Source organism: Elaeis guineensis, chromosome 1, assembly GCF_000442705.2.
Source record: "Elaeis guineensis isolate ETL-2024a chromosome 1, EG11, whole genome shotgun sequence".
In the NCBI taxonomy this organism is placed as follows: domain Eukaryota; kingdom Viridiplantae; phylum Streptophyta; class Magnoliopsida; order Arecales; family Arecaceae; genus Elaeis; species Elaeis guineensis.
The window spans coordinates 128,203,972-128,229,963 of record NC_025993.2 but is presented as its reverse complement, the minus strand read 5'-3'; the positions used below and the strand labels follow the sequence as shown (position 1 = coordinate 128,229,963).

Genomic DNA, 25,992 nt, shown 5'->3' with positions numbered 1-25,992 from the left:
TAATTTTTTCTAAAGAACAGGAGTATTTTCGTCATTCAAAATTTTCAAACGAAAAAGTTGATCTATAGACTTTAAATGCATATTAAAAGTAGTTGGACAAAAATGTCTCATTATATTATGATATCTTATACTATATTATGACATTCTAGGCCATGTTATTGTCATAATTTTTTTCAAAAGATAAAAATATTTTTATTATATAAAATTTTTAAATAAAAAAATTGATTTATAAATATTATATATATATTAAAAATTATGTAAATTAATTAGATAAAATGATTGGCTTTTTTAAGCTGCCTGCAGTGTGCAAAGAATTTAGCCCTCAAGAAAAATTCCGAATCGAATTCAGATGGGAGCGTGGCCGGGCCGACTTCCAGGCCTGGCCATCTATTGCGTCAACCGGGGTCTCAACTTCTAAACGCCTTGCGGGAAGCTAACGACGGCTTTGCTTAAGGCGGCTGTGCCCGCTGCTCTTCGGCGGCAGATGGTTGCGAGCGGCGGGAAGCACTGCTGGTGCCGCGCCGTGAAGCAAATCACCAAATCCAACTTCTCTGCTGCCCTCCAACAGATCAAAGCCCACATCAGGATGCCGACTTCATCGCCGTTCCTCCCAGAAGACCGGAGACCTCTCTGCCTCCTCCTCCCACCGCTATCCCTGGCGCCGCGTCCTCCCCATCGACATCCCCGAGACCGCCTACCTCAAGGCCAAGCTCGCCGCTGAGACCTTCGAGCTGCTCCAGTTCGCCGTCTGCCCCTTCCGCTTCCAAGGCTCCAAACTCGTTGCCTTCCCGTAAGCATCTCTCATCAACTTGCCCCTCTTATGTTCTTTCTTTAACCTTGCGGTTTCTAATTTAAGTTCCCATTATTGCAAATTAGAATTGCTCGCAACTGGAAATTTGAGGATTTCATGAAAATTTTCGATCTTTTTGGACATTTCTGACGGTGGCATGTGAGTTTCAGTTTCCTACTTGATTGCTATGCCACTCGATTAAGAAGATAAAACTTAGCTTCGACATCAGCTTGATTTTTATCCTACTTGATTAGAAAATCATCCAGATTGATGAGGAAAATATGAGGATTTTCATTTTCTCGTTCTGTATGCATGCTAAAATGTGTAACAATCAGTTGTCTGTTGATGTGTTGCGGCCATTCCCTATTGCGTCTAGCTCTAGCGAAGAGCAACCTGCAAAAAAGTCCACGGATCGAAATTGTATCTGGCGGAGACCCCGATACTTAAGTCAATAGGGAGAGTGGTAGAATATCAGTCCAGAAGTATCTTACCAATACTGTTCATTTATCTCCCTTTTATAAATGAGTTGTTGGTAGCCATTTGTAACGGTTAGACATGTGGGTCTCGCTTATTTCGAAATTATGTGATCATGGGATAGATAGTTAGTGCCCACTAATAATCGTATATGTAGCCATTATGCGCCTTCTGCACTGATAGTTTCTAATATGCCGATTATATGCTAATACATATGGTATATTGGCTGGCCGTCGGTTGATTATTCTGGCATACCGACTAGTCATGGTCATCGTAGTTGACTTGGTTCTAGGTGAAAGTTGATCGAAAATCTCTGACTGTGTCGGTGTAATCGATTGATAGTCGGACATCTTAGTTGTTACACCGAACGAGAGTCGGTGACATATTGTATTGGTCCGAAACTCATTCCACGGTGTGGCTTTGATGGTCCATTGCAGTCGTCGACATATGATTGGTTGGCCATTGTGAATCGGACTTGTCGACTATGAATCGGGCGGAGTAGGTTCAATTTTCCCAATAGTTGCCCCCCACTTTCAAATCCAAGGTAGCCTGACACGCGGATTGACACATGGCTTGACACGTTGAACGAAGAAGTTATCACGTGTTATCTCGAGCCTCGATTCAATTGCAGGCATTAATGATTCTTTTGAAAACTGAAAGATTTCCAGCGTTTGATCATTTCAATGGTGTGTGACTATCATTGAGATGTCAATTTGAAAAGACGGTGAGACAGCCGACGATCTGATCGATTTGATTCTGACTAGTCGATTACCACCATGCATCCAGTTGCTATTGGCTCTTAACTGCTCATATGGATAGTGATGGGGTGGTATGATCAGCGGTAGGTGTATCGAATTGTTTAATCGATGATCGATTTTGATGTAGCCACGTATCAAAATCTGAGGCAATTTTGATTTGAGCAAATCCATCTCGACCGTTGACGGATTCTATATATATATTATGTCACTTTATGTGGACTTTCTGCTTCTTTGCTCGTCATTCTCCTACAATCGAGAGCCTTTCTTTCGGTGTCAAAAGCTTCAGGGGTCTAGGAGTCTTTTTTCTGTCTTTGTGGTTTCTAGGACATCCCTTAGTTTCAGGTTAGGCTTTTCTTTCTCCTCTTCCCTTTCTTTTCCTATCATTTTTTTATGGGCAGTAGCAGTAGGAAGGGCAAGAAAAAGATTAGAGTAGATGAACCTCCTCGGAATAGTCGATCGGATGACCCGATTGATGATTCTCCTTCGGATCGGATGTGAAACTTCTTCCTTATCCGGATCCAATGTTGATCGGCTTTGGGAATAATATCATATCTCGGAGTAATTTCATTCTTTGCACTGATCCGGACGGTCGGTTGAGTTGGCGGTCGATCTCTTTGAACTTACGCTCATAGTCTTCGAGCCGCCATTGCTGTGAGAACCCAAGGATAGAGTCTCCTGAAGAACTCGAAGATTAGGAATCGAGGGGCACGCGGCCTTTCCTTTTCTTAATGCTATGTCTGCGTGAAGGAGGAGACCGCCGCAAATGGCGGACAGCACGGTGAGAGTGTCGAGAAGGTGGTGGCTCGATACGGTAAGAGTGTCAAGATGGTTGTCGTTTCGGCGATGGAGAAAGAGATCGTCATGGAGCACAGTGACTGTGCTTGGATGGCACTGTATGCGCCGCTGGCTCCTCTACCACAGATTACTGCTACTGTATCTGTTGCTATTGGAGGTTGTGCACTACCTCCGTCAGTACTTTCATTTACTGTATTAAAGCAGTGAGTTGGACGTCCGTAGTGATGACCAGATGCGAAGAACTGGGCTCTGCCATTGGTGGTGGAGGGAGATCTTTTCAGCCGGTGGAGTTCTGAGCTCTTGTTTTCGCCATTGTTGGATTCGATATGCCCCCTTCCTGACGCGCCAATCTGTTGTGGCCTATCCTCTGTTGCGCCTAGCTCCAGCGAAGAGCAACCTGTAAAAGAAGTCCACAGACTGAAATTATATCCGACAGGGATCTTCCGATGCTTAAGTCAATGGAGAGTGGTGAACAGCAAATAGAATATTCAAAGTGGCAAAGTATTAGCTCAGAAGTGTCTTACCAATACTGTTCATTTACCTTTCTTTTATAAATGAGTTATTGGTAACCGTTTGTAACGATTAGGCACATGGATCCCGTTTATTCCAGAATTGTATGATCGTGGGATGGATAGTTAGTACCCACTGATAATTGTGTATGTAGCCGTTATGCACCTTCCACGTTGGTAGTTTTCAATATGCTGATAATATGTCGGTACATATGGTATATCGGCTGGCCATCGGTTGGTTATTCTGGCATACCGACTAGTCAGTGGTCATTGTAGTTGACTTGGTCCCGAGTGGAAGTTGATCGAGAATCTCCGACTATGTGTCGGCGTAACCAATTGATAGTCGGACGTCCCAATTGTTATACCGATTGAGAGTCGGGTGACATGTTATAATCGACCTAAAACTCATTCCGCGGTGTGGCTTTAATGGTCCATTGCCAGTCGCCGACATATGATTGGTTGGCCGACTGTAAATCGGGTTTGCCGACTATGAATTGGGGGGAGTAGGTTCAATTTCCCAACATGATGTTAGGCTACAATTTCCAATTTGATTCCTAGACTGCTTTCCTTAAAGCTTTTTATTATTGACTCTGTGGAAGATTCTATAACTTATATTGTTTTCATCTTTTCTTCTTTTTTTTTTTTTTTTGATGAAACTTATATTGTTTTCATCAGAATCTATTTATGCCCTTGTCCTTCTTTTACTCTCAATATATGCTATGGAATTTTTAAAAGAGATTCAAACTTAAGGATCTGAAATTTCTGATGGATAATGCAATTGTAAATGAGTATTAGCTTAAACACACGTGCGATAACCTACACTGATGGCTTATGCTAGAATTTTAAAACATGATTGGTCATAGCTTTATATAAGGCATCTTACACAATCTGTGAATTTGTGTTTCATGATCGCTTATATATTTTGAATGCAATTATGTAGAATTTAGCATACAACAATATCATAGAACATGAGATCTAAATCTCTTAGAGCGCTTTCAGCATATGCCAATAAATAATTTAATTTTTTTGTCCTTAGAAACTACTCTTTGTTTGCTCCAAAATTCCTGCTTAATCTCAAGATCCAAGTTTATGATCTATACAAACTTTATGGTTACCTGAATTTCCCTCTCCACCATTCTAGAACTCTAGGCATAATCCTGTCTATCCTTCTACTCTGATCTGCTTACTTAAGAACAGATTCTAGCAGAAGCATATCAAAAATTGATTTCATTTTCATGCTGAATTTCTAATCCTAGCGCTTGAACTCCTTCCTAACTCTTTGTAACAGAATTTTCTGGTTGGCGTTTGGTCTCTCAAAGGTGAAGGCAAGAGCCAAAAATATTGGTGCCAAGTAAACAATTAGATTGCTCCGTACTCTGCTATTGTTTTATTAGTATAAAAGTTGTTCGAGGCGCATTCCAAGAGATGTGATATGCCATGGCAAGATTGATTTGGTGCTATATTAGTTCGTGCTTTATTGTAATAGTGGTATGGTAGAGAGCAAGGTTTGCGGACTTGGTATCGGAACTTGTGCTGGTTGCCGGCCAGTATGGACCATATTGGACTATACCGTACCATATCGATAAAAAAATTTCACCCACTGGCACTAAAAAAAAATGGACCAGGTTGAATCAGCCCCAAACCGGAACGAACCATCCAATATCGAGCGGTTCGGGTCGATACCATACCGAACCGATTGGTTCAGTCTGGTTCAGCCCATTTTTTGAAAATCTGGTTTGAATCGGACCAGCTCTCTGTCGGTACAGTTCAGTACAGGGTGTACTAGCTGGTTTGGGCTGGTACGGAATACCATGATAGAGAGTTATTAATGATGTTGGCATTAGGTTATAACTATAACTGGTATTACATGCTTGTTGTTGGTATGCAAGGCCTCCAAGTTGAATAAGCAGTAAGGATAATTCGTTACCATTGAAAACATAAGTTTAAACAAAGTCTTTTTCTAACATTATTATTGTACTTGTTGTTGTTGAAATTTGGGTCACGATTGGAGAGGCTGGAGCGGTGGCACATCCTGCTGGAAGAGAAACCTGCAAATAAGTTTTGATCGGAGTTGCCTCCAGTGGAGACCCTCCGATGCTCAAATTAGATAACAGTGGAAACAGGTGAGGATTGCAGAGAGATTGTTCGTGCGTACCTTGGGAGGTCCCCTGGAGGTCCTTTTGTAGACGAAGGTTAAAGAACCGTTTTAGAAAGGCTGCATGGCCGATTCAGGTGCAACATGGCGAGATTTTCGTTCGGGATTTTTGAGAAGGTTGTTACATTGCCTTATCCATTCCAGAGCTGGTTAAATGTTGCGGGCACTTTTGAGTTTTGAAATAAGAGCGTTGGGGGATCAAACTAGTTTCACTCGTGGAAGCTTCTGCATGGTCCGACGGAGATGTATACTGAAGGAGAGAGGCATCTGGAGTTGACTAGGTTCAGTGAAATAAAACTAGTGGAGGACCAAGTATGTTCTCGGTTGGAATAGGGGATCAGCTAATTCAGATGTCAGCCATCTACGGGTGTTGGATAGATGTCGGATGTTGGCTGTTAAGAAGACTAAGATAGGTGTGATGTTGAAGTCAAAATGAGGCCGGAGTTAGAATAAGGCCGAAGTTAGGTTCGGTCGGTACTCAGTGTTTGGCATAGGGGGGAACACTAGAAAACGAGGATCGTCAAGAACGAAGCTAGAATCAGATCATATCATCTGCCCTTCTGCTAGTCTATGTCTTCGGCCCAAGTGATAAATATACCTCGAACACATGCCCCCCTACTCTCAAGTTCAGTTCGGATGAAGGGAGTACTTGAGTCCTGATTTGCCGAAAACATGCTGTCCTCTTCACTGAAATGGCACCTATGATTCTTGGATGGATCGAATGGTCACATCAGTGTGTAATCATAACTAGGAAGCGCCGATAGGATTCAAAACATGGTACGCTTCGTTTCCCATGCAAATCATTAATGGGCAGACTGACACCTCTCTATTGTCGATGGGGCCACGCCAGATGTCAATTATCAGATGGTTGGGCAGGATTCGGTATCCGAATGGTTTCAACTTTCTACGCCTATAAGAGGAAGTTGTGTCCTCTGTCTTCTTTTCGCATGTTTCTAAACTCTTCTTCTTCTCTTTTGGTTCTCTTCCCTATTTCGAGGGCTTTCCAGCCGCCGATAACTCCCTTCTGGACCGCCGCCCTTATTTCTTGCGGAGTCACCGTCTTCTCTTGTATCGTGTCATTGCAGGTTGGTTTTCTTTTTTCTCTCGTTTCTTTTTTATTTCTTTAGTTCAACCGTCTTCTTCTTTTATTTTTTGTGCCTCTGATGGTAGGTTTTGGGAGCCTTAGTGAGAATTGGTCTTCCGGATCATCTTCCTCTTCGGGGGAAGCTCCGTCAGTGCAGGTGAAGGGCATAGTGTTGCATCTTTGTTCCTGACACAATTAGGTCTAGGTTGGATGCAGAGGATTTGAGTCATATCTGCATCTGATATAAAATCCCAACCACCTTCAAATTAGAATCTCCTAGACCAAACGGTAGAGTTGGCAGTCCCCCTCCTGATAGGATAAGTTTGTATGAAGAGACTTTCAAAGCTGGACTTAGGCTTCCTATCCATCCCTTCGTTGTCGAACTCCTTTGTCTTTTTGATCTTTTCCTTTGTTCTGTCATCCCTAACTCCTTTTGTTTCATCATCGGCTTTCTTGTTCTCTGTTCTAAAGCTGGAGTCCAACCTTTTCTTTTTCTTTTTCTTTTCGATCCTTCTACACTGTAAAGAGGTGTACCGATGATTGATGGTTCGTCTTTTTTCCGAAAGAGATCTATGCTTTGATAAGGGGGACTCCTTCTTTGGTGCACGGTTGGAAGAATCAATTTTTTTTGTTTCTGATCCTTTCTAGAAGAGTGGAGATTTTCACACTGGGGTCGGCCGAGGATTTTTTCTTCCAGATCTCGAAGTTTGGAGATGAAGATCTAGAGCACTCCACAACCTTAAGAAAATACGAAATTTTCCCATTACAGGAGTTATTATCGGAGCAAGCTCTTTTCAATGCTGGTATCAGTCTGGCCAATCCTAAAGGTGAAGATCTCTCCATTCCTGCCGATGCTCATTCTTCTTGTTTTTATAGATGCTGACTCCATTACAAAAATGAAGCCTGGAGAAGTGAAGAGGTTGTTAAGAGGTTCGTCGAAAAGGAAGGTGCCTTCTTCATCCATCGATGCTTAGAAAAAATCCAAGGCTTCGAACGAAAGTGGCAAAGGAGCGGTTCCCTCGACTCTAGCTCAGGAGGGGGTCATTTTGGTTTCTCTCCTTCAAACTTGTCCTCTGAAGCCGATTGCGCTCCCTGCCCCTCAGACTGGTTTAGCCCAGGCGGAGTCAGACTTGGTCGGAGGGTCAATGGACCAAGAACAAGGTTCAGATTCGTCGCACGTCAGGGGTGTCTTCGACAATTGGAAGACTGCCCACGGTGCCTTCTGGAACATGCTTTTTGATGCGGTTTGGAGGAGGTCGAATGGGAGAGCTATGCGAAGCAGAAGAAGCGAATGTAAAAAACAGCTATTGGGACTTAAAAGTATATAGGATTCTTCAAATGTAAAAAAATAGGTGTTACTGAATCTTTGTTGGAGTTCTCTTCTTTGAAATAATTTTGTCTTCTTGCATGCCTTAACTATTGAAAACTTAAGGTTTTTTTTTTATTTGGAATTATCTTATTGTTTCTTGGAAAATTTAGTCTCGTTTGGCATAGGAAAAAGTGGGAAGCTAGAACACATGCACTTAAACTAATGGTATTGGGTTTTAGGAAGTGTGAGACCTAGGTTTGTATTATTCTTCTTTCTAAACTCGGTCATATGTTGAAATAAGAAGATATTGAAAATCCGTAGATACTAGTGTTGGAGCTTAAGCCCTTGGATCCTTATAAATGTGGGAAGAACACTTTTGAAATCGAACTCTAACATATATGTGTGCCTCTTTTGTCTCTGCTTAATATAAAAATTTGTGCCTAAATGTGGCAATTAAGTTGGGTTGGATGAAGGCCATATCAATGTCTTGTATTAGCACCATTTGGCCCTTGCTCAAACCCACTGGTAGATTGGCCAACTCTGACCAAAACCCATTGGCAGGTCTTCCCTTGTTGAGCCGGAGTTGTCTCATGTGCATGTTTTGAGCCTAGGCAGATGGGGATTTATGCGACAGTTTGGCCTTCACTACTGGGCTTTACTAATGGTTTTTCATAGTTTTCATGCTACATTTTGGGCTTTTTATTTGGGTTGTAAATAGATATTGCTTTTTTCCATGAAGGCATATGTTTAGCCCCACCTGTGTTAGGGAGGTGTTAGGTATGTAAGCAGAGCCAATGAACCTAGCCAATAGACCTCTAGCTAGCTCTTTTTGGGTGAGATCTTGGGTCGTTACTAAAGTGGTGTTGAAGCTTATGATCTTTAGAATTTGACCTAACAAGATTGTAGGTGGGTAGATAATTAAGTATTCTGGGATGATTTTTGTACTATTATTGTATAACTGTATTTTAATATCTTTTGTGTCCTCGGTAAACTTAGAAATTTTATAATGTGTTTGTGGGACATTCTAATGGGTGTTGTTTGGAAGGGCACCATGTTGTGTTAGGAAGGTTGCCAACATTATTGGTGACTCCCATGCTGGGAACCCTATAACTAGCAAGCTAGCGGCACTCATCAATAGTCTAATGACACTCACCAAATAGGAACCTTGCTGGGAATATTTAGGAAAATAGCAGTAGCCTATGATGTTCCAATTGATGCAGACCTTGGCTGGAGTGGTGCAGTTGTAGCAACAACAAGGTGTTGGGGTTCAGTAGGTAGCATCATAGGATCTTTAAATTCAAGAGGCTGGCTCCACAATCGTTCAAGGAGACCAAGTTTTCTAGGCTAGCCAAATTTGATTCTGCCCTTGTGGCAAACAAGGAGAATTGAGCCTAGGGATTTGAGGAGGGGTGAAGACCCAAATCAAGCAAGAGGTGATGCCATTTTAGTTGGAAATTTATGCAACAATGGTAAGCAATGCTCTGTCGTTGGAAAGGGGACTTAGTAAGATATGGAAGGACAAGGAGAGTAGTCAAAAGAGGATACAGATGAATAGCCTCTCAGGGTGGCTAGAGCTCTCATGGATAGGCTAGGAGATTGGGGATGTATGAGCAGAGAGGTGGTTAACAATATTCCAAGTTTATCAAGAATCATGCAAATAAGGACTTCCAAGATCACAGACGTCGCTTCCAACAGCATTGTTATCACTTTTGCATTGAAAAAGAACATGTGGATCAAAACATTCCAGCATTCAAGTGTTGCCCTGTCTTGATTGAACAGGGAAAGTCTTCCTCGGATTAGCCAAGAACGTACATTTTCCATTGGCTGCAAATAAGGGCTGAGGCTATTGTGGACGTGCCTCACCCAACCTGGTAGCCCATGCGGTTCTCTGTAGGTAGCTCGGAAGGCTCCTGGAAGCAAATGGAACTATGTTGTCAAAGAACAAAGAGAGATCAACAACTAGCGTGATTCTAGAAATAGAGTTCCACAATGGCACCATATTTGAAATAAGTGAAGCCACGATGTTGGACAACTCTAGAGCAAGGTCTGTCTTTGTAGACTAAGGCTCTAGCCAGTATCCAAGCAAGGAAGGATTGCAGTCGCTTGAGCTGGCTTACACCATGTTGGAGAACAAAGGAATAAAGCAAAGATCTTAAAAGTAATCTGGAAGGTAAATGTTAGGGCCATACTTGTAGTCTCCCCAATATCAAGTCAACTATTTTGCAGCTCGAAGGTAAATAGAAGTCACCCATGCTCAAATTCGAGAGAGTGCCCATCTCAAGAAACCACACTCAAAAACTCAGACATCTCATTGTTTGGATGACCGGACAGTGGCTTCACATTTTTAAAGTAGAAAGATGTCTTCTGGGCAATAGAATGCAACGGCCCTTTAGGTGCATTGATGGTGAGTTCCTGCTGCTTGATAACCCAGATGTCAACATCTTGCCATCTGATCAACTAGAGACTAGTGACCCCTAGAGTAACCCAATGGACTCACCTGAGCATCAAAAGTCCAGATGACCACAAGCAACTATGTGATGCAAAAAGATTATTCATTTAAAAAATATCACAAGAAGTAAGGGAACATGAGTTTCCCACAAAAAACAAGGATTGGAACCCTATGGCTCTAGGGTTGGCAGCTTTCTTTACAAAACCTTGATTTTTAAAATTTTCAACCGAATTTTTATGATTTTACAGGAAGTTCCTCTTTTCTCTTTAGCCTAACCAGGGAAGGCAATGACTATGGTATGCATTCTCCTCAAGGAACAACTTTACCCAGGATCCTCTTCAGCTTAATAAATGACCACATTTGTGAATTTTTTAGAGGCTTCTTGCATAGAAGGCCATCATAAGTTCTTCAGAATATGAGTTGGTATGGTAAAACAACATGCATTAAACATGTGCTTTCTTATGCTACAAGATTAAAAAGAATAAAAGGACTTTACTGTGCAGTGGCTTAGGTTAACAGAATTGAATTATGGAGAAGGAATTGAGGCATACAGGAGCATTGTCTATCTAGAATCATTTTGCCTTCTTGACACTAGCTTCTTTGGCCAGCTCTTGTGATTGTTTCTTATCAAGTGCAACACCTGCCACAACCCCAAGGGACTCACATAGCCACCTTTCAGCTTTCTATAATAGAATAATTAAAACCAAGAACTGCTCAAAAGAATGGTATGAAAGTTTTAGGGAAGGGATAGGTTTTGGAATGCTCTAGCTGAACCTATAGATTCTTATATAGTGCATATTGGCTGACCCTAATAGTATATTATAACCTTCAGTGGCTCATACAATAGGTATGACATTTTTTGTCTACTTTGTTTAATATTAAAGATTTGCATTAGTTATGAATGCTTGTTGATTACTTTTATTGTTCTTCCATTAATGGAACTATAATTCCTGATGTCTTTACATATTATGTTTTCTATATGAAAGATTTGTATATGTCATTCCTTGTATGTTTGTGAAACTTTATACGACAATCAGCCATGCAAAACTTATGCTTTCTCATTCTATATTTGTTGATTACTTTGATGTCTTTGTACAAATGCTCCTATATTGAAGTAGAAAATTTTTAGACATCTATTCCTTGTATGTTCATGAAGTTTAAATGACAATCTGTGATGTGCAAATTGTGTTATCTCTTTATATGCTAATAAGGTCTAACTATGTACATTCCCTAATAACTTGAACAGTTACTTGAACCAATAAGGTGTGACTCTTACTTGCCAAATAGCTTTTCTATGTTTCTCATAGTTATTCTCTAGTCCAAAGTTGCCTTGGACAAGAATTTTGTACCAACTTAGAGGGTTGACATCATATTGAATTCCGGTTGTAGAACATCAGAAAACTTTAAATGGATCTTCTGGATCTTAGTATGATCCTTCGGAAACATATATATGTGATACAGTTTTTTTGGTCAAGGGCCATTATCACAGCAGAGCTCACATTACTAGTCAGCATATGATAAACCTTTTTCTCTTTGAAAGCACAGGATTTTTATGTCAAACAATTATGCATTAGTTATCTGAGATCTAAGGTGCTCACAATCATTAACAATATCATGTTGAAGCTTGTGGGGACATCTCCTTCATTCCAATATATCTATTACTGATTCATATATACAAGCAGGTTCATATGCTGATACCAACCCCAGACTACCCACTCCCTGTTATGACACTACCTTATATCTTGTACTTATATCTTCACTTAATATGACACTACCTTTACATCTCTGCTGCCAACTTTATTTTGCAGATAATTCTTCCCACCATTTATATCAAAGTCTAGATGCTCCAAAGCAAATGCATATCCTTCAAACCAGAGAAACCTTTAATTACTCAAAAGCATCAACCTGATGCTTTGGTGCAAGCATATGCCGCAATGGCAAGGTCATAGGGATCTTTCTGTAGGTATTGCACTTAAGCTAAGGCCTAACACTGCCTCTTTGAATTACATGCCTTTTTATCATAACAACACCAAATCCTTTTTTAAATTCTTGTTCTTATGCTTACTTCTTTTAAAATCTCAGATTTTTTTTTTTTTGAATATAGTTTCTTTCTGCTACTACATCAGTTTCAATCTTGCTTATTTCTTGTATTTAAGTTTTTCCATATCTTTCACTTCTTGCTTATTTTCTTCATTTTATTTCAATCCATGCCTTCTCTCGAAATATTGTCATTTGTTCTTTTCAATTCTCCTTGTTAGTGAGCTATCTTTTGTCTCTCTTATGCTAATGCAAGTCTGAACTTGTCTTTTGTATGTCAATGTTATCGATCATTTTGTATGTCATTTTTACTGGAATTTATGGGTAAGCATAGTAGAGTATTTATCAAACACTTCATCTTTTTTTTTTTTTTTTTCATTCAAGGGAAGGGGATTCAACAAAATTTGAACTCCCAACTTATCCTATTGTTACAAATCTAAGCCACTGGGACAACATTTGCTATCACTTTATCATTTACTTGTTTGTGCAAGTTACATGATTATTAAACCAGATCTCTGCTTCATAGAAATAATGCTGCAATACATCAACAATCATGCATGTGTTCAAGTCTGCTTTCCTATTGTATGCATATAGTTTTTGTCTTCCATCTATCATACCAACTTTTTAGAGGTTTAATTTAGACTCCTTGAGGCTCACACTGCGGGCCATCTTGAGGCTTAGTCCTTGCCTTGTCTCTGCTTAATAATTTGTGGAGTCATGATTTTTTTTCTTTGTTTGCATATTTACATTTTGCGGCTTGCTGATGATACCGTAGCTATTTAATTTCTTGTTGTACAGGTACAACTTTCATTTGTTCCCTCGGGATGAGCTAAATTTGGGCATGCCTTCTTACAGTTTCTCATGTCAGAGTTCATTTCTGACATCTATGGCTCGAGAAGGTTTTGATTTCAATGTCAGCATTTATGATGGTGAGTAGATGGGAGGGACCCAACAAACTCTTGGGACTAACAGAGAACTATTAAATTTTCTTTTGGCCATATTTTGGCAGGTATATCATACTTATCCAGAGCTCAAGAATCCATTGCAAAAGAGAGAACTCCTACCCCTCTTGTCTATTCGTCATCTTCCTCTCCAACTCCATCAGTTGCTGATTCAATTTTTATTGGAAGAATCAAGTCAAGAGTAGAGCACTGGAGGAATGCTTGTAAAGATTCACGCAACATGACAGATGGTTGGTTTTTGGATATGCATGTTCTAAGTTCTTTTCATAATCTTATGGCCTCTTATTGTTGTATTTAGCTGTGGTGTGTAGGGTCTCTAGCTAAATCCCTGCGGAAACTCATCCTAGGTGGTGAAGTTTACGGTTCAAGGCCCTCCTTGAGCATTGATGTCTGCAGCGATCGTCAAGTTCAGCTGACTTTGGAGGTATGACTTTGAAATTGTTTGTTATGAAACAACGATGAGCTTGTTATTGCATGTGTTTCCTCTTTTGTTTTTCTCTCCATATCATGATGCCAAGGATATGTGACCAGTTTGCTGAAGGTACACTTCATTGGATTCTTCTTGTTCTTTCTAGGTTGTCAGGGTAGAGTTTTAGTTTGCATTAACAGAAGAAAAGCCCATGAACTCAGGCATGCAATAGCACAAAAATAGATATTCATATTAGCTAGAGTGTATCTGACAATCAATTATGCTAGATTCCTGTGTTATGTTTTGTGGTAGAGCTTCGAAATTCAGCCAAGTTATAAGCCTGTATTGTGTATTTGGAGAAAGGTGGTTGCTTCCCATGATGTAATCCATAGTAGCTTATTTAAGATTTTTCTCCCTGGATGCAGACGGTAACTCATATTTCTGATGACCTTGTACCTCTAGTTGTTCTGGACAAATCTGTGGGGCCCAAGTCAGTTCGGGTGGTGCTGACTAGTTCAGAGGAAGATAAGCATCTTCTCATGGTCAGAGCCATAATATGATTGTCTACATTGTGCATGGACTTAAGAAGTTTCACCAAATTACTTGCTAACTGATTTTTTTCAATGCTAGGGTGAGATTCAAAATCTTGAGGAAGAGCAGAACCTGAAAGTTCGTGGGTTCCGAGAAGTGATTGATCTGATCTCCAGTTCCCATAAACCAATTATTGCCTACAATTGTCTACATGGTGATTTTCTGCAATAAACTTACTGTTGATAATAATAATGATAATGATAATCAAAGGTTTACTTTTATCTGCAATTGATACACAAATGGAATTAATTCTTGCAGATTTTACATTCATTCATTCAAAGTTTATTTCCCCTTTGCCACCAAGCCTGAATGAATTTATGTGCTCCTTGAGGTTGGTCTTCTCTAATATAGTTGATGTCAACCATCTGTTAAAGGAAATTGGCCCTTTGAGAAAAGCAAAGAACCTACCTGCTGCTCTCAGTTACTTAAAGAGGCAGTTCTTTGTGCCCATAGATATGGAAATTCCTCAACCAGGTAATGTCTTGCATCTTGTGATCACTGTATCTTGTTAATTTATCGATAAAACTGCCTAAAGATTTATAAACAGTAGCTTACTGGATGCATTTACCAGATATTGACCGAGCAACCAAGAAAATTCTGTGAATACCAACTTTCAACCCTTCTGAAAAACAAAAATTTTCTAGGTTGACTTTGACCTATTTAATTTTCTTTAATGCAAATATCATCTTGACTGACTGGTCTCGCAATTTGCGAAATGCATCACATAATGTGGGTGTTATAAGAGGCTTGACTATATTATCTTCTAGCCTGTTCATTTTAATTATTAGATTCTGAATAGATTGTTAATTAGTTTTCCCCTTTTTATGCATCAGCTGATGGGAACAGCAACAAGAACCATGGACATAATGTTTTGAGAATAACACGAGTGTTTGCGAAGCTCAGCATCTTACTGAAAATAGTTCCTGATTGTCAAACTTCACTTGGACGGCACACGATGGCAATTGAAGAATATGCAAACATCTTTTATCCCACTTCTAATAGCGTTCAAGAAACTGAGGCTGATGATGTTGATTTCCATATGGATAATGTGAGGAAAATCAGTACTGATGAGTTAATTTTCATGTGGGGATTTCGTGGGGGCACTTCTGCTGCAGAACTAAAAAGCCACCTCCGACAAACCCATTTTGTGTTCACAGAAGACTTTGAATTGCGGTTGGTGGATAACACCTGTGCAGTTGTGGTTTTTCAGAAGTCAGGTTCTGCAGAGGCTTTACTAAAAGAAATAGGATCTGGAAAGACTAATTCTACCGCTCCATCCAAAATGCTCTCAGAAGGGCTGAAAGCAGCAGGCTATGAGACTTATAAGAAGGTTTGCAGGTTGGGTCTGTGGGAGGCTGAATTAGCTGATTCTTTGGAGAGTGTAACATCTGACTCCTCTGGTGATGTTGTCATTTCTTCTGGGGAGGATGCCTCTGACATATACTGGAGCAGTGAATCAATGATTGATCTGATGATCTTTAGAAAAATTTTATTTGTTTAGTTTTCTCAATTCTGACTTTGGGGGATCCTAGTGAAGGGAGCAAATCATTAGGATGTAAAAGGGTAGTGGGAGGCAGTAACAGCAGCGCTACGACTGCAAGTTAAGGGATCCAACTGCAAGATCTTTCATGATTGATAATTTCTAATATAAATCCCGAGATCTATATCATCTGTTATGATGAAGCATGTGCTGCCCACAATGAACAATTATTGTTCCAGTTCACAAAATCACAAGTTGTTCATGTTTAATCAAATTTACTGTTGTACTGCTTGTAATTTTCTGCCGAATTTTTTATTGGATGAATATGTCAAATACAAGAATTGATGCTTTTATTTATTTATTTATTTATTTTTGAGAAAGCATCGGACTTTCATTTTTCATTTGAATGGACAACGTCTCACATCCAACGAATTTGAAACAGAATAGGTGTTGAACGTGTGCACCTTTGGTCTTTCTTTTATATTCCATCCACTTAGAGTTTTATGTTGAGCGCTTGCTAAGGTCGGTAATTGATTTGGACCGGTCACAAATGGTTCATCACGCTAGTTTCCAGCTGAAATCAGGTTCAAATTAAATATAGTGTTTGTTCTTGTTTGTCAGATGCTGGCCTGATTAAACTTGCATAGATATTACTCGGATGTTGAAGTTTTTGGAAGGATTCTGTCTGTCAATAACTTCTCCGTTTATCGTCAGTTTGATTGATAAAATTTTACCGCGAAGTCATGTTAAATTGTCAGTATTTTAGTAAATCTTTCTAGAAACAGTGGTTTTACTTATGTAAGTTTTTACTACCTTTCATGAGGAGGATGGTGAAGACATGAATAACTGGAGTCAAACTCAGCAGTATGTTTAGCACAATATACGTGATTTACCTGAAGAGAAAAAGGAAAAAGGAATGCATTTTATAGATGGCTGTGATCTATCAGTAAATTTCTTTTTCTGAAGTATATTTGATGAGTTCACTCCTTAACCATGCAATATATTTATTCTTTATTCATTTTAGAAAAATTGTAGAGGCATATAAAATTATTTTTCATATAAAATTAGGAATGTATCTAAGTTAGGGCTCGAAAGAGTTCGCTCAAGTGAGCCCAGCAAAGTTGATATGCATGGTGGACTAGATATCAAGAAAGAGAGTCTTTATGCACCGCATGCGGTGCAATAAAATGGACACCATCCAACCATCTTGAAGCACATAGCCATTGCTTTTCAATGCATATTTAATAGTACATTTAATACTTGTAGTTTTATTTTTTCGTTTAAAATTTTAAATGACAAAAATGCCTCTTTGTTCTGAAAAAATTACAACACCCTATGGTTAAATTATGACTTTTGCGTACAAAAAATCATAATTTTTTCAGAAGTCATAAAGAAAAAAGGGTATTTTCATCATTAAAAATTTAAGAAATTTTTAAATGATGATAATACTCCTCCATTCTTTATGATATTCTGTGGTCAAATAATAAAAAAAAAGTCATAATTTGACCATAAAATGTCATAATATGGTCACAAGTATTATAATTTTTTTAAAAATGAGAGGTATTTTCATCATTTAAAATTTCAAACGAAAAAATGAAACTACAGATATTAAATATATATTAGAAAGCAGTGGTCCTAATCAAATAGGGTGGTGCATTTTTTTTACACCGCATGCATGCAGTGTACAAGGAATTATTCTATCAAGAAATCATGAGGTCTAAGTGGAGTTGCTCTTCCACATAATTTGAGGAAAAGAAGAATTACTCATTAAGAAATCATAAGGTCTAAGTGGAGTTGCTCTTCCACATAATTTGAGGACAAGATAGAAAAAAACAAGGAGTAATAAATAGTGGGATAACATATTTGTCTTAGCATATCCATGAAGTAAATGATAGATGATGGGGTGAAAATAAACGCAACGACATAGCATGTCCAAATTGGTCCAACTTACCATCGGCATGGCAACTTAGATGTACTTTAAATGAGATTGTTAGGTTAGGTTAGTTTCATATATGTATTTTAAAAATTTTTAGATTTATAGTAGAAATACAAATTCAGATTAAATACTTTAATCCTTACATGTATTAGATCAAATCTATAAACCACCTAATAGGATCTAACATATGAACATGAATGATTTGATCTAAAATCTGATTATGAATATATAAAAGAAATAAAACATAAAACCAGAGATCTGATGTCTATACCTTTATGTGGTCGATGATCTTCACAGCTGATGATCATGGTATACATCGAGGTCCTCGATTAACTGCACATGCGTCCGACCTCTATAGGTATCCACACGAGGTCCTTGAATCCGATCGGAGGCCTGCATCTTATTAGGGTACTAGCTTCCTTGCAGAAGACTCCTCTTGATAGTTGATTTATTGATCTCCATCAATCGCTCAGACTCTCTAAGGAAGATGGAGTAGAGAAGAAAAAGAGGATGAAGAATAAGGAGACTCTTTTTCTTTCTAGAACCCACATATGAGATCTCTATGCCAAATTTTGAGAAGAATTCTTTCTTCTCTTTTCTTCCATGCACGAGAGAACTCTTTCTATATTTTTCATGCCTCCAAAAAAGAATCCTTTCTCTCTAAATTCTCCACGATAAAAATTAGATCTCATCTGATTTTTCATGCTAAAAATCTTATAAGATCTCATGCACATAAGGAAGACTCTTGTTCCTTTTTCTTCTCCCCATGAGGAAGACTTTCTTCCTCTTCCTTTTCACGCCTAGAAGGAACCCTTCCTTCTAATTTTTCCTCACATTTTTCTCTTTTTTCATGTTAAAAACTCATAAGAAACCACACCCAAGATGTTGGATTTTTCATATCAGGGCATGCATGCATATTTCAAAAAAAAAATTCTAAACAATGCAGTGAAATAGAAAATTAAAATACTTTTTAATTACATCATGCATACATAAAATATAAAGCACTAAGATCTACTTCATATGCTGAAATTGAACACATGCTGAATTTATGCTGAAATTACATATGTGATCAAATCACATATCTGTTTCGCAAATCTTTTCTTCAAATTTGGATCTAGAAAAGAATAGGTTCTCCTTTAGCCGTGCAAGTATCTGACCTCTATAGGTATCCACTCAAGATCAGCATGAACAGCTCTCTTTGGTATTGATTTTTCTTCTCTAAGAAAAATCAGCCTGCGAATCTGAACGAAGTTTGGATCGCGATCAACTCTTTGATCTTTTTCTTGATCTTCTTCTTCTCTTGCTTTTTTTTTCTTGATTATGAAGTAATAGAGAAAAAAAAAAAAAAAAAAAAAAAAAGTATTAGAGAAAAGAAACCAGGGGCTGTTGGATTTTTAATTCTTAGAAGCCTTACAGAAGACCCCTTTAAATAGGTATAAGATTTGAATCCTATTCAAAATCAAACAACTACTTAATACCAGTTCTACTTGCATTAGGAATCCTTATTTCTTTAGTTATTTGACTCTCTTTAGTAGATCCTTTAGGCGCAACTATTGGAGTCTTTGCACCACAAATACACACGCCACATGGCACCTATGGGATGCCCATTCTGGTCCTACATGCCCTCTAATGGGTGGGCACATCCAACTTGATCAAATCAAGTGGCACCCAATCAAAACTATCAAGAACATTAATTAAAGGCTTGAACCCTTAATTCATTTGATCCAAAACCTTAAGCACCCAACAATTAAAGCCCAATAAATCTAATTCATTTAGGTTATTAGTAGATAATTAAATTTAAATTAATCTTATCAAATAAAAAATTCAAATATAAAAAAAAAAATGGATCCAACCATGTGCTAGCAAGATTACTCTGAATCCAATAGGATTTTTTAAACCCAATTGAGACTTTATAAGCCCAATTACTTATTCCAAATCTAATCCCTTTGTTGTGTGACTTCATAGGTTCAATTCTATCTGGTAGTGAGATATACAATGATCTCTATCATAGTATCATCAAAACTCTTTTCAATGGATCAGAATAATTTTACTCTAACTCATCAAGGATTGTCGATCCTAAGCAATCGTAGTGAGCTCTCACAATCTACCAGTGACAACTAGCAGTATGTAGTGGCAACCAGTAGAACTGAAAAAGAATCTTAAGGTGTAGTTCACGTGTGATTCAGTCCCTCTATCATGAGTCCCGACTAGATGGCAGGTCATGGATAAATCGTCAAAATTCATCATCAGTCATATGATAGATTTGGTCAGCTCAAGTCCAATTGTGATCCTTATGAAAAATTTTTTTCATTAATCATATTGCTGTGGCCACAGACTCTCGGACTTAGCATCTCAAATCTCATAGAACTACTTTCTATCAAGATTGATAGATTCCATCTTGATGCGCACTCTACTCCTATAGTAGACCAGCTGTCACCAACATCCACTACAATGACTCATTGAGACTATGTTTATCTATCAATCAAACTCCAGTGGCCTCACTGTGAGCAGTCATACCATCACAGGTCAAAAGACTATTCACACAACTACAATATTGAGACAATCACTGATGATCGAGTAGAAATCCAAGTGATCTCTCGTATGGTCATGCTCAGTACTAGTTGCTCTCTAACAACTACCCATACTCATCGCTCAATATCTCTACATTATAGACCAGAGACTCATCTACCCCAAAAAAGCAATATATGTATCGGTCTATCCAGATCGATCATCGTCCTCATGATGATACTATGATCGAAAGTATTTAGAACTTATATACATGTCTCTAATTCTCAACATTTGAGAATATGTATCGAAATGTTAATTCCATAGACGATTTAAGGATACATCATACTTGAATAAAAATTAAACTTATCTTTTTATTGATTAAATCAATATATTAAGTATAAAATATGTCCTAGATTTATTACAATGTGTCAGCCATATTGACTTCTAGGACATACATCTAACAATCTTCTACTTGGACTAAAGTCAATTGGCACTAATTTAAGTCCCATCTTCTCAAGGTGGATTTCTATCTTTGGCTGGCTCAATTACTTTGTCATGAATTTATCACATTGTCCGTGGAGTCTACTCTTCGTACCTCGACATATTTCTTTTCGAGGTAGTCGCGTATATCGCTGTTGTATGTGTTGGACTTCTGGTGAGACCTTGGCTCCTTAGCAAGAGCTATGGTGCTATTATCTTTGCAGTACTATGTCATGGCATCTAATGGCATGATATCTAGTTTTACAATTAATATTAGAATCAGAATTTATCCTACACATCTTCAGCATACTCAGCTTCCATTCCAATATATCGATCCAGAATACATCCTGATGAAGAATTCTATCATCAACATCCATATATCCTCCCACTCTTAGCTTTTCTCCAAAGATCAGGAATCTAAATCCTTAGTTTTTTCAAGTACTTAAAGATATTTTCACAGTAATCCAGCACTCCTAGTCTGGATTTGACTGATATTTGCTCGTGACATTCATAGCAATGGCTATATCAGATTAAGTACATAGCATGGCATACTTTATGCCCAAGGGGTAGAAGTTTTCTTTCAAGGTTTTCTATGCCGAACTCTTTCAGCATATCCTCTTTGTACTTTTCTATGAAAAGCTAAGCATCCACTTAAATCTATTTCTATAAATATTAATTTCAAAATATAAGATGCTTCCCCTAGATTTTCATAGAGAATTTCTTAGACAACCATCTTTTGATCATGGTCAGCATGAGAATATTATTCCCAATGAGGAGAATATCATCTACATACAATACAAGAAATGTTATTGTCTCACACTGATCCTTTTATATACACAAGGTTCGTTTTTTTCTTGATGAAATCAAACGATTTGATGCATTATTAAAATAAAGATTCTAACTCCGAGAAGCTTACTTTAATCCGTATAGGACCTTTGCAGCTTGCAGAATCTGTGATCACCATTACCAGATGTGAAACCCAAAAGCTACTCTATATAGATATCTTTTTCAAGATATCCATTCAGAAAAGCAGTTTTTACATCTATCTATCAGATTTATAATCATAATAAGCTGCAATAGTAAGCAGAGTATGGATGGATTTCAGCATGACTACAGATGAGAAAATTTATTGATAGTCAATGCCTCACACTGGCTATACTTTTTTGCCACAAGCCTAGCTTTATAGGTCTCTACCTTACCATCGATACTTATTTTTTTTTTATAGATCCATTTACACCCAATGGATACTATACCCTTGGATGGATCTACTAAGGTCCATACTTGGTTCGAATGCATCGAATCAATTTCTGACTTCATTGCATCTAACCATTTCTCAAAATCGATGTCCGACATCGTCTTGTCAAAGATATTAGGATCATCACCATGATTCTTATCTCCTATAAAAAATATTTTCTTTACTTCCTCTATAAGCATACCCATGTATCTTTAGGAGGTCAGAAGATCTTGCTAGATCTACGAGGTGGTAGAGAAACATCAACTATGGGCTCATGAATAATGGGTTCCTGAGGATCTATAGCTCTTTGCTCTTCAGAGACTTTCTCTTCGAGCTCAACTAACCTCCCACTATCACCATCTTGGATAAACTATTTTTTTAGAAATATGATGTTCTGACTCACAATCACATTATGATCTTGTAGAAAGTAGAAGTAGTATCCCATTGATTCTTTTGATATCCTAAAAAATGAGCTATTATAGATCTATCCTCTAATTTATCAACCATCTGTCTTTTGACATAGGCCAGACATCTCCAAGTCTTAAGATAACCTAGACTTGACTTCTTATCATACCATATCTCATACTGTATGGTAAGAATGGATTTTGATGGAACCTTATTCAATAGGTGAATTGCAGTTAATAAAGCATGTCCTCAAAGATATAAGGATAAATTAGTGAAGCTCATCATGGACCTGACCATATCTAATAAGATCCCATTCCTCCTTTCGGATACTCCATTGAGCTGAGATGTTCCGAAAGGAGTCCATTGAGAGACTATGCCATTGTTCTTAAGATATCTCAAAAATTTCTGACTAAGATATTCATCTCCTCGATCAGATTGAAGAACCTTAATGGGTTTATCTATTTATGTTGCCCAGCTATGCAACCCAAGAGGGGAGGTGAATTGGGTTTCTAAAAATTTTAGAATTGATTAATTACTTATGATGAACAAGACAAAGATTTTAATTCAATATTAAATACCTAAAACAGGAATGCAAGGATATAATAAAGAAATAAAGTGAAGCGATAAAGCACACCACAAACACAAGGATTTATAGTGGTTCGGTGCCAACCCTGCACCTACATCCACTCCCCAAGCTCCTACTTGGGAATTTCAATCCACTATACTTGTATTCAACCTGAATACAAAACGTCGGAAACTCCGACACTAGCTATCCCAAGCTAGATCACTTATTTTTCGGGTATAAGTAAACCCAAAACACTCCGATTTCAGGTTCGGATCAACCTTTCCTTGTTTTGAAAATCCTCCAAAAATAGGAACAAAAAACTCACAAAGAGTTAGAAAATTTTGAGCACAGATTAATACAATAACAGCTCCTTTAAATGAGCGAATATAACAATAAAAACTTTACTCAAATGAAGAACCCCTTTTCGGATTTTCTCAAAGTGGATGAACGCTTGAACGAATGCTTGAGAAGAGGTTGATTGTTGATTGAAGATCTCTTGAAAGCTTTGGAAGATCTCTAGATCAAGGTTGAACAATAGGCTTGAAAGATCCTCTCTTTGAAAGCTCTTGAATCTCTTTCACAATCTCTCGTGTGGATTTTGGATCCTCTTTTCTTTTTCTCTCAAATTATCTCGTGGATCCTCTCAATGAATTTTATCTCTCTTTTGATCTGCCGATTGATCTTCTATTTTCTCTCCAATTTGATCTGCTATTTAATCTGCAATTTCTTTCACCATTTCAAGCATTTTATAGTATTAAAAGCAAGAGAAAAATAATTTAGACAGATAAAGAGCCGTTAGAGCAATTTTAGGAAGCATAAAAGGTAATTAAAACGGACAAAAAAAAATAGCCATTGCTGACATTTTCCGTCGTAGGGGTCGACTCATGAGTCGACTCATGCTACAGGAGTCGACTCATGAGTCGACTTCTGTTGCACAGATCAGACAGTCTTGATTTCTGAATTTTTCGGCTCAAATCAGCAGAGGTCGACTCATGAGTCGACTCATGCCTTGTGGGTCGACTCATGAGTCGACTCACAGGTCGTGCCAAGTCAAAAATCCAGCGTGCCATGAGAATTTTTTTTGCGTGCCAATCAGCTCATAGTGCCATGAGTCGACTCAGTTGACTCATGAGTCGACTCATGCACTTCAAACCTTCATAACTTCAAAAATATAAGTCCAAAAATAATAAAATTTTCACCAATAGTTTACAAATCATTTGTTCTATCAAATGATACTATCAAATCAGGATTTTAATGAAATTACGATTTTGCCCTTGAAGAGCATAAGAACTTTTTTAATTTAAAATTGTTTGTATCCCTTCAATCTGCTTTGTAATCATCAAAATCAATCTAGGAGCAACAATCTCCCCCTTTTTGATGATGACAAAATATTTGAACAAAAGTATTTATGTGAATGTATTAATTTCAAAAGAATACATTATAGGTGTATATGCTTGAAAAGAGTATGATTCTTTTGGCATGTAATATATATGCAAAAATAATTTGTCCATTTGCTTAAGGATTATGTGATTTTGGTGTTAGAGCAGAACACTTGTTTTTTGTTATCAGATTGAGCTCTATTTTGAAAATTCCATTTTCATTTGATTTTAGTTTTAGCATCAGAGCAAAAAATACTTATGTGCCAAAAAAAAATTATGTGTGCCAAAGTATGTTTAAAAGTTGATTTTGAGCTTAAGTGTATTAACTCATTTTGAGCTTAAGATATATCAGAGCAAGAGAAAGGAAATAAATTTTGCAATGTATCAGAGCAAGAACAATAATTTTTACAATATTATCAGAAAAGATTTTACAATGTATCAGAGTAAATGTTATAATATATCAGAGAAAATTTTACACTGTATCAGAGCAAATGTTAGAGAAACTTTCACACTGTATCAGATTAAATTTTATCATGTATCAGAGCAAGTTAAAAGAAATTTTAGGGTGTATCAGAGTAAATCAAATTTCTTAAGATGTATCAAGGTAAATTTCAAAAGATATATCAGAGCAAGTTTGAATTTTGAAATATATCAGAGCATATAAAAAATTACTTATTTGCATTGTACTTATGATTTTGCTTTTGATGGATGACTTTTTGTTTAAATTCTGTCTGATATCAAATTTTTCAAATTTTATTTTTATTTAATTTCTCCAAATATTTAATTTCTGAAATTTTTGTTTAATTTCTCCAATTTTTGTTTAATATCTCCCCATTTTTGACATCATCAAATATGGTTAACTCTTCATTTTTTTTTTTTTTTTTTTTGAAATATTCTTTAATTTCTCCTCTTTTAGAGTTTATCATAGAAGTTTGCTCCCCCTTAATATAGCAATTATCAACAGCAAACAACAACAAAGAGAAGACAATTTTTCCACAAGAAGAATATATATAACCAAAATATGATCAATATCATTACAAAAGGTAGAAATATAAATGAAAAAATGATTCCATTAAAAACATAATTGTTTCAATACATAGTTTAAAAATAAAATTCAACCAGCTAATTGTCAATACATGGCCCCAAGGTATAGATCCTAGAACAAAATACTAACACCTAGGATCTAGTAAAGATCAAGATAAGTCAATGATCGGAGTCATTAGATATAGGGTGAGGAGATGATGGATCAGAAGTGCGTCCTCTACCCCGTCTGCCTCTGCCACGAGTGGAGGTGCTGGCACGAGCAGGAGAGCGAGATGAACTGGGTGGCTGAGAACGCTGAGAGGCCAAAGACTGAACAGAAAGGGTGAGTCTGATAGAATCAAGTACGTTCAGTGCTCTGGAAACAGATTGAAGTAGAGCAGTGAACTGAGTGGTAGCATGCTCACTCGATCCTTGGATTTCTTTCCTTAGCAATTCATAACCACCTTCTAGTGCTCCTCTGAGCCTACCAGCCTCTGCAGTGAGGTCTGTGACCTCAATGGTTGACTCCTGTGGCTGAGGATGGGCCAGAGCAAGGACTTGCCCCTGCAAGTCAAGAATTCTGCCAGTAAGTCTCCAGACAGTGTCCTCAAGTTGCTGGATCCTGATGGACTGATCTGATATCATTTGAAACACAGTGGA

At 37.8% G+C, this 25,992-nt stretch overlaps 1 protein-coding gene across 1 annotated transcript; it reads left to right on the top strand.

Moving 5' to 3' along the window:
- The first annotated feature begins 333 nt into the window (after nt 1-333).
- LOC105061298 (poly(A)-specific ribonuclease PARN-like) lies at nt 334-16,182 on the top strand. Its single transcript, XM_010945303.4, is given in 10 exon segments — nt 334-578; nt 581-601; nt 604-790; nt 13,159-13,289; nt 13,370-13,552; nt 13,634-13,746; nt 14,157-14,273; nt 14,362-14,476; nt 14,581-14,796; nt 15,156-16,182. Coding segments are annotated over 10 exon segments (1,845 nt in total). The 5' UTR covers nt 334-484; the 3' UTR covers nt 15,824-16,182.
- Nucleotides 16,183-25,992: the final 9,810 nt, after the last annotated feature.